At 39.0% G+C, this 13,496-nt stretch overlaps 1 protein-coding gene across 13 annotated transcripts in view; it reads right to left on the bottom strand.

Moving 5' to 3' along the window:
• CFLAR (CASP8 and FADD like apoptosis regulator) overlaps positions 1-13,496 on the bottom strand; it is a 38,888-nt gene that overhangs the window by 3,816 nt on the left and 21,576 nt on the right. For 12 of the 13 annotated variants that reach the window (XM_038585336.1, XM_038585345.1, XM_038585339.1 and 9 more), the window contains 3 exons: positions 10,761-10,818; positions 7,761-7,810; positions 6,909-6,990 (listed from right to left, as the gene is read on the bottom strand). In XM_038585336.1, coding sequence (XP_038441264.1) covers positions 6,909-6,990; positions 7,761-7,810; positions 10,761-10,818 — 190 coding nt within the window. Of the gene's footprint in view, positions 1-6,908; positions 6,991-7,760; positions 7,811-10,760; positions 10,819-12,406; positions 12,431-13,496 lie in introns of those variants that run through there. The other variant, XM_038585347.1, reaches the window with a different exon arrangement.

Below are 13,496 nucleotides of genomic sequence, written 5' to 3'. Positions count from 1 at the left end.
GAAAAGGCAGACTTTAGGGTGCACAAGCCTGCCTTCTAACACTGACCTTAAACATACCTGTGGCTGCATGACCTCAAAGAAGTAGGGCTCCCTAGCTTTTTTTTTTTTTAAGAATTTATTTATTTATTTATTCATTCATTCATAAGAGACACACAGAGAGAGAAGCAGAGAGATAGAGGGAAAAGTAGGCTCCTTGCAGGGAGCCTGATGCAGGACTCGATCCCTGTACCAAGATCACACTCTGAGCCAAAGGTAGATGCTCAACTGCTGAGCCACCGAGGCGTGATGGTGGAAGTGATAGAGGTGATGATACTCAGCCTATGAGCATGCTGTGAGGATTAAGTGAGATAATACACATAAAGCTCCTGGGACTCTATTCCTTTTTTAAAGAAAATCTTGTATCCATCTCTTAGAAGTTTCTAGAGCCTTGGAACCATAGAAATCCTACCCAGTCCATTTCTTGCCCATCTGCTCAGTTTGCCTTCATCAGAGAAATAGTTTTCTGCTTTGTCACATCTTTCTAATAGCAGAGGCAGACATCTTTCTCTTCCTCCTTAAAAATTCCACATCCCTTTGAGCCACCCTTTAAGTTTCTGTTCCTTGTCTGAGGGATGCCTCCACTTCTTAATTCATTTGTGGAACAAAAAAAAACTGTTCTGCCCTAAGCTAGACAGGCATCTCCGAATTCAGATTATTACTCGAACTCTCAGCCAGCCAACTTTTCTGGATTTCTCTTCATGTCTCATGACTATATACCCACCTCTCTTTGTCCCCCAGGGATGTGGTCTTCCAGAAGTTTACCACTGCGTTCACCCCAAACCAAACAACACAACACTAATTAGAACAGATATAACTTAAAAAAAAAAAAAAAAAAAAGAACAGATATAACTTCTACCAAGGAACAAAAAAGGGCCCTGTCTCATACCAGTGTAGGCGTCACAGAAAGGAGAGGTAAATAACTTCCTTGAAATTACTACAATTTGTTTGCCACAAATTGTCAACTCTCTACATTAAACGGGTCTGAAGTCTGAATAGTCACAAATAATTAAAAGACTCCTAGCATCAACCAAGAGTTTCGACCTTCTTGCCCTGCAAACTTCACTGACCACTAATAAACTATAAAAGTGAAAGTTAGCTATCGCAATTTCTCTTTTGGCTTCTCAGCAGGAAATAAGAAGAGGAAAAAAGAGAAAAAGAAACCCAGCCTTAGGTAAACAAAAGCTGGAATAAACAGCTACTGGACAAATAAGAGCTCACTTGAGCGCTCTGAGTTTAATTTGCCCAGCCTACGGGCAGTACCTGGATATGTCCACATCGAGTCTAGTAGAACTTCCCATTCAGGAGAGCTGTGATTAATTATGGCCCCACATCTACCAGATATAGCAGTTTTAAATACGTCCATGAAGTTTTTGACACCCCTTCCTTAAAAAGAGTGTAGTTCCCCTACCCTTGAATGCAGATCATGCTTGGTAACTCATTTCTAATGAATATGGCAAAAGGGATACTATGTGACTTCCACAGCTAGATCATAAAAAGGACCTGGTTCTTTCTCTCTTTTGAACAGCTCACTCTGGGGGAAGCCAGCTACCGTGTCATGAGAACACTCAAGCAGTCCTATGGAGAAGCCCACAGGAAGAATTAAGGCCGGCCTTGCACCAGCTCCACAGCCACATAAGTGAGCCACCTGAGAGGATCCTTCAATCTCAACCAAGCCTTTGGATGACCTCTGCTGAAATCTGACCACAATCTGCCAAGAGACTCTGGGCCAGAACAGCCCAGCTAAGCTACTCCTAAACTCCTGCTCCACAGAAACTGTGAGATATATAAATAAATAAATATTAATTTGCACACATTATTAGATGAATAATTTACCAGGTAAATCAGGAAAAGGGAATGATAATAATTATTACTTAAGGATGTAGTTAGGCTACATACTTTTCATCTGGCCCAAAGGTAAGGGGGAAAAATAATTATATATCACATAATAATGGAGAGATATAAAGAAGGTGTCAATCTCCTTAAAACCCTATGATAAGTAAATATCATGAGGGAAATGAAGGACATGATACATGTTGCTGGATAACCTATTCATAGCTTGCTTGTCCCCACAGGATCTCAGTGCAGTAGAAAAAGCCCACGGACACTGCCCCCTGGCCTTCACCTCAGCAGGTGTAGGCAAGGACCCCAGTACCATCACTACTGTTTTATGCCTCAGGCTTCGGGGACTCACATGTCATGGGGCATTCTTTCCTCCAGGGGGCAGAAGCAAACAGGAAAACACAAGACTCAAAGCTTGTTTACTTTGACTCACTTCAAAATCCTCTCTTCACCGAAAGATTTCCTGCCTTATCAAAGTCCTTGAAATAAAGCCACAGTCTGTCCACGCTGATGTGCAGAGGTCAGGGACCGCAAGGGCTGTCCTGTGCCTTCCATCTCTTGCCTTCTTCTGGGTTCCTGCGGGTTCTGGCTAGAGTGTGGCAGTCACACAGCAGCAAGAAGGCAGCTTGCATGGGACCAGCAAAGAGGAACCAGTCTTGGAATCACAAGATCTGAGTTTTAAGTCCTGGTTCCTCTACCTATTTGCTGGGTCTGAACCTTGCCTGGTCCTAGAAAAGCTAATTTACGCCAACAGAGAGGCTAGGAAGAGGATGGGAATCTCACGTCCAGGGCAGGAAGTGCTTCCCTAAAGAACAAGAGAAAGAAGGATAAAGGGGAGGTCCCCAAAAGCCATTAAGAACAGCAGATCTGGATGGCCCTCAGACCAAGATGGAGCACCTGTTAAATATCCCTCTGGCAACACAGTCACCTCAGTAGACACAGCCTGAAATCATCATACTTGATATTTCCCATCATGTCACATCTTTCCTCTATCAGATGGGGAGGGCTGATGCTAGCTAGCATTTGCAACTTTCTTTCTTGGGCCATCAAGAACATGGATACATAGCCCAGTATGATTTACAGGCTCGAGGGAGTAATGACGGTATGAGTTTGAACAAATTAACCATCTTAGTTTATTCACCTGTAATTAATGTGATTAATACTAATGCCTATACCATGTTCTTCAAAAGGTGGCTGTGAGGATCCAGTGAGATTTCCGTAAAGACACTTTGCAAACTATGAGTGCCTACTCAAATGTAAGATATTAATTTTAAAGAAAATAAAGGGAAAAAAAGGAAAAAAATAAAATAAAAATAAAATAAAAAATAAAGGCAGCCATTTTACCACATCATGAAGCTTGCAGAGCATCTCTCTCATGGAAGCTTCTCCTTAGAAGGGATGTCCAGAGGAAAGTCTCTCAGCCTACATTAATATGGTCTGAGAGCCATCAGATTCTAGGTCTGATTTATCACAATAACTGCCCTGTCATTTCCCTCAAATAGGGGAAGAATAACTGGGAGGCTGAGTTTGGAAAATAAAACTTCAACAACTGCAGAAGTCACACTTCTCCTTCCCTGCACCCTGGAAACCCCACTCTTGACCCAGCCTTGCCTCTGGAAACCTCAACTTCCCGAAATGATGAGCTTTCTTGCGGCCTTACAGTTAGTACAAGGGCTAGGGTCAGCACCACCCACAGGTTTGGGGGCTATTGAGATGAAATCCAAAAAAAACTAAATATAGTAAAAAATTATGCCCCCCATTCATTTAGAATTTGTTTTCATCTACAATGAGTTCACATTGCAGGTGTCTGGCTGGCTCAGTCGGTAGAGGATGTGACTCTTGATCTCTGCATTGTGAGTTCAAGGCCCACCTGGGGTATAGAGATTCCTTAAAAATGAAATCTTAAAACAAAAAGAGTTTGCATTAATTTCACCACAATCTACAAAAGGAAGTCCATTAAATTAATGTATAGAATAACTAAGACAGAGGAAGTGTTTCATCAGTCTATTTACCACCACTTAGTACCTTGAATGAGCCCCATTCTAATTACAACGAAGCACACAAATGGAACCCACATTGGGCAGGATATTCTTAGTGAGAAGGGGAGTTCCGAGGTCAAACATAAATGTGAAGTGCAAAGTTGATTAAGACTTAACTAAGTTTCTTTACAGGAGGACTGCTTAGTTGTTAAGGCCCATATGCAAACCTCCAAAGGAGGAACAAATGATTCATCATTTTTCAAATCCAACTGACCCCAAAATTAATGTCTTAAGCAGTTCCTCTTCCTACGTTGCAGAAACCCTGTATTGCAAGTTGGGAAACACAGATGAAGTACCTGCCCTTCAAGAAACCTATAATCTAGTAGGAGAAACCTCTAAATATGCACAAAAGAATGACTGACATGTCACATGGTACAGTGGGATTTTAGGTAAAGTAAGCGGAGAGGAGGAGCCATCAGTGCAGTCTGAGAAACCTGTGATGACTTTGTGGTAAAGGCCTAATTTAAACTGGGCCTGACAAAATAGAAGGGGGGGGGGGGGGAAGAGATGGGGGAAGATGATAAACAAGGACAGAAGAATGAGTGAGTGAGGAAATCAGTAGTAGAGACAGTCTCGTATGAGTCTGACTTGTCATCTGTTTCCATAGACCAGTCAAGGGATTTTGTTTTTTGGTTTGTTTGTTTGTTTGTTTTTAGTCAGGAGGTTTTAATGGACAATCTACATTCATTCAACATCATAAACTACTTATTAAATGTCTTCTTTTTAAAGTACAAATGTTTACTAGTAATTCCTTCTGTACTAGCTTTTCTTAGGAGAAAACAATATTCATAATAAGCCTGTCTACTGCATGTCAAAGAGGCTTCTAGGGTACCTCAGGCAGCCACAAAGTACTCTTCCACATATCCATAACTCCTTATCCACAATTCAAAAACCCCCAAGGCTCTGAAAACCTTAAGGTCTTTTCCCTGATTCATTTTGTGGCAAATCTTTCCTGAACCAAGGAGAACCTATTGATAGTCTTTATTACACTTAATGTGAACTTCCATTCATTTTGCTGTAGAAATAGTAATGTATGGGCTCTAAGTATACTTTTACTAAGGACCTTTATAAGTATGAACTCACTCCCTTCTCCCAACCTCACGAAGAGGTAGGTCCTGTTATCTAACCATTTTATAGAATTGACACTGAGGGGCTCCTGGGTGGCCCAGTTGGTTACGTGTTCAGCTCTTGGTTTTGGCTCAAGTCATGACCTCATGGGTCATGCTCTCACAGGTCATAATTTCATGGGTCATGATTTCATGGGTCATGATCTCATGGGATGGAGCCCACAGATCAGGCTCCATGCTCAGCAGGGAGTCTACTTGAAGATTCACTTCCTCTGCCCCTTCCCCCACTCGTGCACTCACTCACTTAAGTGCATACGCTCTCGCTCTCACGCGCTCTCTCTCTCTCACTCAAATCTTTAAAAAAGAGAGAGAGAGAGAAAGAGAGAAATTGAGGCTTACAGAGGCTAGGAAAAATAACCAGGGTCACAAGCTATGATATGGCAGAGCCATGATTCAAACCCACACAGTCATTCGAAGGGCCCAACTCTGACCATGCTCCTATAATACAGGAAAACACAAATACATATTCAATCCCTGCACACAAGAGGCCCACAACTCAGCAAGAGAAACAAACACACACACTGGGTTTTAGTCACAAATTCACAGCAGATCATGGCTTTATGATTCTCTTCATACAATAGATATATATCCTACAGCTGGAAACTTTCTACCAATAAATGAAACAAAACTGATTATAATAGAAAGTAGAAGACAATTACTCAGTCTTTTTTAAAGGAGGAAATTACTCACTGAGGAAATATTTTTTCATTCTTATATGGGTACTAGTGGCTAAGAAAGAACGGACACTTTTCTACAGCTGAAGAGACAGCATGTTTCACATCTAACCAAAAATAGGACATGAGAAAAATGAGATCATATTTGAAATCCTGGGAAATTCAACCTAATATTTGCTAATTTGACCTTCTCTTAGACTCTCTTCCCATAAAACTCACCATGGCAACATTTTAGGTGAGCCTGAAAGACAGATCTGACTCATCCCAAGAATTCCAAAAAGCAAGATAACCGTGGGAATGTGATTATCAGCCCTTCTGAGGAAGGGATAAATGATTAAACATGTTCTTTCACAATGAGATTCTTATTCTCTCTGACGCATCACCAGTGATTGATTCAGTTTGAACAGGACATCCAACAGCAATTGAGCAAGAGAATCAGTTCAGATCCAAACAACAGTAACACACAAGTAGTACTGACTCAGGCCAACAACTCAAGTACAACGTGGCGGAACTAAGTGACACACTGCCTCTAAGTGAACACACAATTATAGTATTTTTAATTTTTCCCCAGAAAAGCTTCCACAGTCTATCTATATGAAATGATGGGACATCTAATAACACTGAAGCCAGGGAGCCTTCCATTTAGATCCCACTCTGGATCCCAGAGGACTCCTCCCTGCCACAGTATCTAGCATGAGAAAGCAAAATCGAAACTCCCCAACTTTTTGCCAATTACACCTTTGTACCAGAGACAATGCTATATGCTCCTCAAATCCCCTTCCATTTTTTTTTCCCGGCACAAAGCCAGTCTGAGTTTCTTATCCACTGCAGTTAGGTAGGGTCACACAAGTGAGTTTGACCAATGGAATGTGGATGGAAATGATTCATCTCACTTTCAGGACTAGTCCCTAAAACCTCTTGAGAGATCCTCCACGTACTTCCTTCATCCATCAGCCAGATGCAGAGGATCCTGTGGAAAACCCCAAGGCTTCAGATGGTGGAGTCATTGAATGATCACTCTAGCCCAATCCACACTAAGCTGTGACACGAGTGAGGAAGTACCCCTTGCTATGTGAAGCTACCGACTTCCACAGTGGTCTGTTCTAACAGCTTGATCACTGATGAGCACAGCTTATCTGGGCTGTGACCTCACCGTGGGGCACCAGTTAAACTGCAGCATCCATACCCACCTGTGTCATTGCCAATGCAATCAATTATCAGACAGATTCCTAGGGGCTTGCTCTGCATTCTGTATCTCTCCTCTGGTATGTGCTGGAAAGGAAAGCAGGGATTGTTAAAAACTCTCGCCACTGCTCTGTTTACATAAGGTCCCACACACACACTATCTTTTCTTTTGGATTTCCTCAAGCTTCCCGTTGCCAGGTGAATCATTCAATAGACACAGCCTGAAGTCACCACAGCTGACATTTCCCATTAATTTCAATTTTTTTTCTCTATTTAGGTAATGTGCTTAAGACAAGCTGTTTCAGTTTTTATTTAATTTTCATGAAAATCACAGTCTCTTTACACATGACTTAGCTCTGCAGGATAAAGACAATTTAAAGCTGAGAGAAAGGATGGGTCACATGTTTCCACAGTAACCTGAGTTTATAAAAGTATATTTTTCCAAACCAGCACAAAAGAAGGCCTTCTATTGCCTCCTTATGGAGAATGGGTTTCAGCCTTTTTATTTTATTTATTTATTTATTTTATTTTATTTTTTTGGTTTCAGCCTTTTTAAAAGGCCAGAGCAAGTCAAGGTTCAGCGTCACTGCTTACTTATATATTCAGCAATCACTCACTGAGGAGAGAAGTGCCACTCTGGAATTTCCTGCATTCCAAAGTTCACAAATGCAATCCACTTCAACATTTTTCTTTTTGCTCTATCCCCCTAGGAGAGCTCTCTCAGGAGAATGGAACTCTCAACGTCCTATTCTTGTCACAGAGAATTATTAATGGACAGCTATTTTAAAGAGAAGCCAGCGTTCTCTACAGATACCGCGCATACAGCACAATACCAAATCAGATCAATTATTCTGTACCCTCGGTAGAAATGGTCCTGACTCCTGGACGGATGCCTTCACTGATTCTCCTGGGGGATGAGAGAGAAATCAGTTACAAAGCTGAAGGAGAATTGAGCCCATTCCCATGCTGACTGGGTTTCTTTATATCTCAGTTGTTCTCTTCCCCAGCTCTAGTCAGCCCCAAGGTGCCAACCTCACCCTGAAGAACCTAACTGTTAAGAAAACACAAGTTCCCATGCTATGCAGGGGGTATAGAAAAACTGCTTAAATAACAAGGGAAAAAAGGCTCTCCTTTGCCCTTTTCCAGGCAAGCACCAGGTGACTTATGAATTTTTAAACTGATAAGGAGAATCCAATAATCTTGTCACCCAACAACATCGGTAGCTTTTTTCCATGTGTGAAACCATGGGCAATGCGTAGGGGGGCAGCCTTAGAGACTGGAGAGCAGGGAAAATTTACTTGTCACTTGTGCAACAGATGGCCATGTTTTCTTAGTCCAGTGATATTGAGAGATCATAAAATAAAATGACAACGGCAAAGATAGAGAGCCGTGAGTATAACAAATGTAGATGAGCCTAAAGCCAATAATATTAGGTAAAAATGACTTTATTAGCTCAGAGAGGTAGAGAAACCACCAGTTTTGAAGTCATAAATGGCTGACTCAAACCCTAGCACCTTCACTGAGGAGCTCTGTGATCTTAGGCAAGGTTCCTCCTAAAGTCTCAGAGTGTTTCTTTTGTTTTGCTTTTAAATCCCTAAGATGAACATACCGACATCTCCTTTATAAGATTCTTACAAAAATGAGAATATCTAAAGACAAGCAAAGAAAATGGCAGTATTTATAATGTTTGGGGGAAATGAGTACTTTCAAATTGTAAGTTCAAACAGTCTTTTTAGGGGCATCTGGCTGGCTCAGTCAGTAGAGCATGTGATCCTTTATCTTGGGGTTGTAAATTCAAGCCCCGTGTTGGGTGTAGAGATTACCTCAAAAAAATAAAATCTTAAAAAAAAAAAAGAAACAGTATTTTTAAAGGACAACTGGCAATACACTTAACATTCTGCTTCTAGAAATTATCCTAAGGAAATAATGGAGCAAGTATGCAAAAATACCTACTGAATAATTGTTTATAATGGCCTCAACCCAGAAAAATACTTAAAAATTCTCCAACATGAAACTGGCTAAACAAATCATGGTACACATAATGGGTACTATACATGTTAAAAAAAAAAAAAAAGATAGGAAAGATCTTTATGTATTTGACATGAAAATATATGCAGGATATATTAAGTGACAATGGATTATGAAATAACATGAATAATATTAATCTCATACACTTAAAAATATGTATTTGTGTGTATATGCTTACACATACATATACACACTTATAAGAGTCTAGAGGTATACAAATCAAATGTTGTTAGCGGTTATCTCATACCTGGGATTAAAAGGAAATTTTTCTTTTTCATTTTGTATTTAAGCAATCGTGGATTAACAGAATTTTAAAAACCACAAAACAATCTATGTAATATGCCTATGTGGGGTTAAGGCACTTAGTAAGAGCTTAATAAATTGTAGTGATCATCATCATCATCCAATTGAAATCTTTTTGGAAGTCCATATATGAATGCTTTTTTCTTTATTCACAAATAAACCAGGTCCAGGCAAAAGCAGGTCCCTAGGTCTCCGAAGGATCACAATGGGTGTTGGGAGCCTCACCCACCTCACCCATCATTAAAATTAAGGAGAAACCTGCCATAAGGGTACACTATGGAAAGAACAACATTTGTTCTTCATTCCTACCCAAATCTACCAGGTCCCTTATTTTCTTTTTAAACAGCTTTTGGAAGGCTAATTCTCACCACCTCATCAGTGTTTTGAGAAACACGCTGTCACTTCAGGAATAAATTCACTTCTCAGTAGCTTTTGCTGGAGAGCGGAATACTAGGTAGGGAATGACAGTCAAGAGCAGTACCATCTGGCTAATCTGGGGGAAATGCTTCTCAGTTTCTAGGTTTAGGCAGACAGCATGTAGGTTGACTCATAAGATTTTGGCAAGAGGCCTGCCACACAAAGAAGGCTTCCATCGGGCCACTGCTCCACAATTGCCTCTGCACGCAGGACAAATTCTAAGCTCCTCAGGGAGGACTAAGCCCTCCTTACCTGCCTATCAGTCACTGCCTCCTGAAGTTCTGAGGCTCAATCAGCTACACTGCAGTGCAAGACCAAGTCTCATTCTTCACTTCAAGGAGGACTCAAGATTAGCAAAAGAAATACACTTTAAAAAAAATGATGTGATGGGATCAAGTGCTGATGTTTTAAGAGAGAAGAGAGAGATCGTATGGGTTGAAATGATTAGTTTTTTTATTGTATTTTCCTTTCTTTTTAGGAGTAGGGGGATGTCATCTGTACAAAATCTAAATTTATTAAATGTGCTATAAGACAAGATCCTAGTAACTTTTCTTCTTCCTACTGCCAGTTATTTGGTTTAACATTAACATTATCATGGCTAGATTAATGTTTAATGTTTTTTCTTTCAGTTTTTTTTTCAAAGATGTATTTATTTATTTATTCAGAGAGAGCGAAAGAGAGGCAGAGACACAGGCAGAGAGAAAAGCAGGCTCCATGCAGGGAGCCCGACGTGGGACTCGATCCGGGTCTCCAGGATCACACCCCGGGCTGCAGGCAGAGCTAAACCACTGCGCCACCAGGGCAGCCCTAGATTAATGTTTAATGTAGCCTGGTTATGGTTCCATCTCAGGAATAAATAGCACAACTCTTTAAAATACAATCAAGATGATGAAGCTGATAGAGTAAGAGGTATTTGCATTCAAAAAAGCTAATTCATTAAATAATTAGAAATGCCATTGACTACATTTTAAGAATTTAACTGCTATTTATGTTGAGAGCTTCATCAGAATATGTAGATAAAGGAAATGGCAAACTCCCAAAATGCAACAATTGGTACTTGAATTATCAAGTATTTATAAAGAATGAATAAAAAGAAAAATTGGGCTTACGTTGAAGGTCAAGTTGTCTTACATTGAGTCTTTGTTCTTTACTTCTTCCATTCTGGAGCTTCAAATATAAAGAATAAGGTCACATCCCCTGTTAGTTTTTTCAGAGGCATGTTATATCACACCTCTTTAAATATCTCAATAGAATTCTTGCACAGGAAAAAAAAGTATCACATTCACAGTTAAATTATCTAAAGAAGAATAGCAAGAATGGTTAACTCCATAAATCCCATAATCTCTAAACCAAAAACAAGGCAATTCTTCTTTTTAAAAAGTGAAAGTACAATGAACATGCAATATCCTAAGTTAGCTTATTAAAATGTTTTAAAACAGCGCAATAAAGTCAGATGTTATAGTATTGTAGAGTTGCTATAATGATTCCAAGTTAGAACAAGCTGTTAGAATATCAGATTGACATTTTACTCCTGATCCTTTAACACAGAGGCAATGTATGGTATGATTAAGAACGAGAATTCTAAAGTGTTGGCAGGGATGTGGGAAAAAAGGAACCCTCATGCACTGTTGGTGGGAATGTAAATTTGTTCAGCCACTGTGGAAAACAGTACAGAAGAATTTCCTCAAAAAGTTAAAAATAGAAATATTATTTAATCTAGTAATTCCACTGCTGGGTATTTTTATCCAAAAAATACAAAACACTAATTCAAAAATATATATGTACCCCATGTTTATTGTAGCATTATTTACAAAAGCCAAGATATGGGAGCAGACTAAGGATCTGTCAATAAAGAACAGACACAGATAAAGAAAATATTATATATATATATGTAATGTTATATATATAATAGAATATTATGCAGCCACAAAAAGGGTGAGATTGTGCCATTTGTGACAACATGGATGGACCTAGAAAATATTATGCTAAGTGAAATAAGTCAGACCGAGAAAGACATATACCACTCATATGTGGAATCTTAAAAATAAAATGAATAAACAAACAAAAAGCAGAATCAGACTTATAAATACAGAGAACAAACTGTTGGTTATCAGAGGGGAAGGGGGGTGGAAAAATGGGCAAAATGGTTGAAGGCTTCCAGTTATGGAATGAATATGTCACAGAAATAAAAGGTACAGCATAGGGAATATAGTCAATGATATTAGCTTGTATGGTGACAGATGGGAGCTGTGCTCCTGTTAAGTGTAACATAATGTATAAACCTGTGGAATCACTATGCTGTACACCTGAGACTAAGGTAACATTTTTGTGGCAACTATACTCAAAAAATAATAAAATAATAAAATAAAATAAAATAAAATAAAATAAAATACCATGAGGAGTTCTAGCCCAGAAAAACCTGGCTATGAATCCTGATCCTGCCACTTACTAACCATGAAAGCTTGAGCAAGTTATTTAACCTCTACATCTGTTTCTTTATCTTCAAAATGAGAATAATAATAGTAGCCATCTTATAAATATTTTGTGAAGATTAAATGTTACACAAAACATGTAGCAAAGTGCTAGCATATTAATTTGTTTCTATAATGTCTAGTTATTGTTTTCCTATAATGCCTAGCTGCACTTAAACCACATGTGGGCTTGGTTCTTAAAAATAAGCTACCAAAAAAAAAAAAAAATCAGCTACCAATTCTGAGGGCTAGAATAAAATTAGAGAATGAAAGATTGAACCGACCCTTTCTCTTCTTGGATGACAAGTCCTTTGTAAGGTACATAAACCACATACTGCCAACCATCTGATAGGTTCAGCTTTCAAATGACAGTTCTCCTCTGAAGCTATCCTAGCCAAAAGACAGAAGTATACTATTCATTAAATCTTTGTGTCTGAATTAAAAAAAAAAAAAAAAACATGTAAGTTGCTATTATCATGAATAATAAGTGACTTAGCCAGAGGCTTAATACTACACAGAATTTGGAACCTCACATGGATGTGCATTCACATTTATGTAGCCATTAGAGAAATATAACATCAAATCAAAGCTAGGTTTAAAAAAGCATTATATTGCAGAATGACACAACTTTTTTATTCCATAATATGTTGTGCCATGTGTCATTTAATGTCACTATAATCTTTAAAGCACTTTGCACTCTTACATGAGTTAACATCCAGGCATTCACTTTCTAATTTTATGAGAAATTCACTGAATCCATATGCCACAGCTCTGCTTACTAAATGAATTAATGATCAGGGTCATAGATCAATACAGCAAATTAAAGAGAGTTTTATATAGAGAGTATGTGAGCTCCCAGTAGGCCACATAGACAGTGAATACATTGACTTTCGTCAACAAAATAGAAAGGCGATAGTAAAAATATGGCAAGCTTTTAACTAAGAGTGACAGTATAATTTATATTAGATATACAACAGTAGAAAAAGCTCAGGAAATCTGGATCTGAAACCTAAATCAATTTTGTTTCATGGTATCACACCATGAAATTATTCTCTTGGTATCACAGAGATTCAGAAGGACAAGAGGAAGTATCTTTGATTCTTGAAAAAATGACAGATATGCTTAAGCTATGGTATGATTGGTATGTAGTTTATTAAATATACCATGGTATAGAAGAAGGAGCATGGACTAGGACCAGTTCTGGTGGTCCCTTGAAGTGGGCAATCACTAGTGCACTTCAGGCCTAAATTTTTTATTTGTTCAATGAGGGGGGTTGGACAGTATAATCTTTCATACCCACTTCAGCTTTGAAATTCTTTTGCTAAGGTTTATCTCTCATAGCTCACATTCTCCAACAAAACTTTCTATTCCAGT

The sequence above is a fragment of the Canis lupus genome, chromosome 37 (genome assembly GCF_011100685.1).
Source record: "Canis lupus familiaris isolate Mischka breed German Shepherd chromosome 37, alternate assembly UU_Cfam_GSD_1.0, whole genome shotgun sequence".
Lineage (NCBI taxonomy): Eukaryota > Metazoa > Chordata > Mammalia > Carnivora > Canidae > Canis > Canis lupus.
Note: the sequence above shows the minus strand (reverse complement) of the source record. Positions and strands in the feature narration are given on the sequence as shown.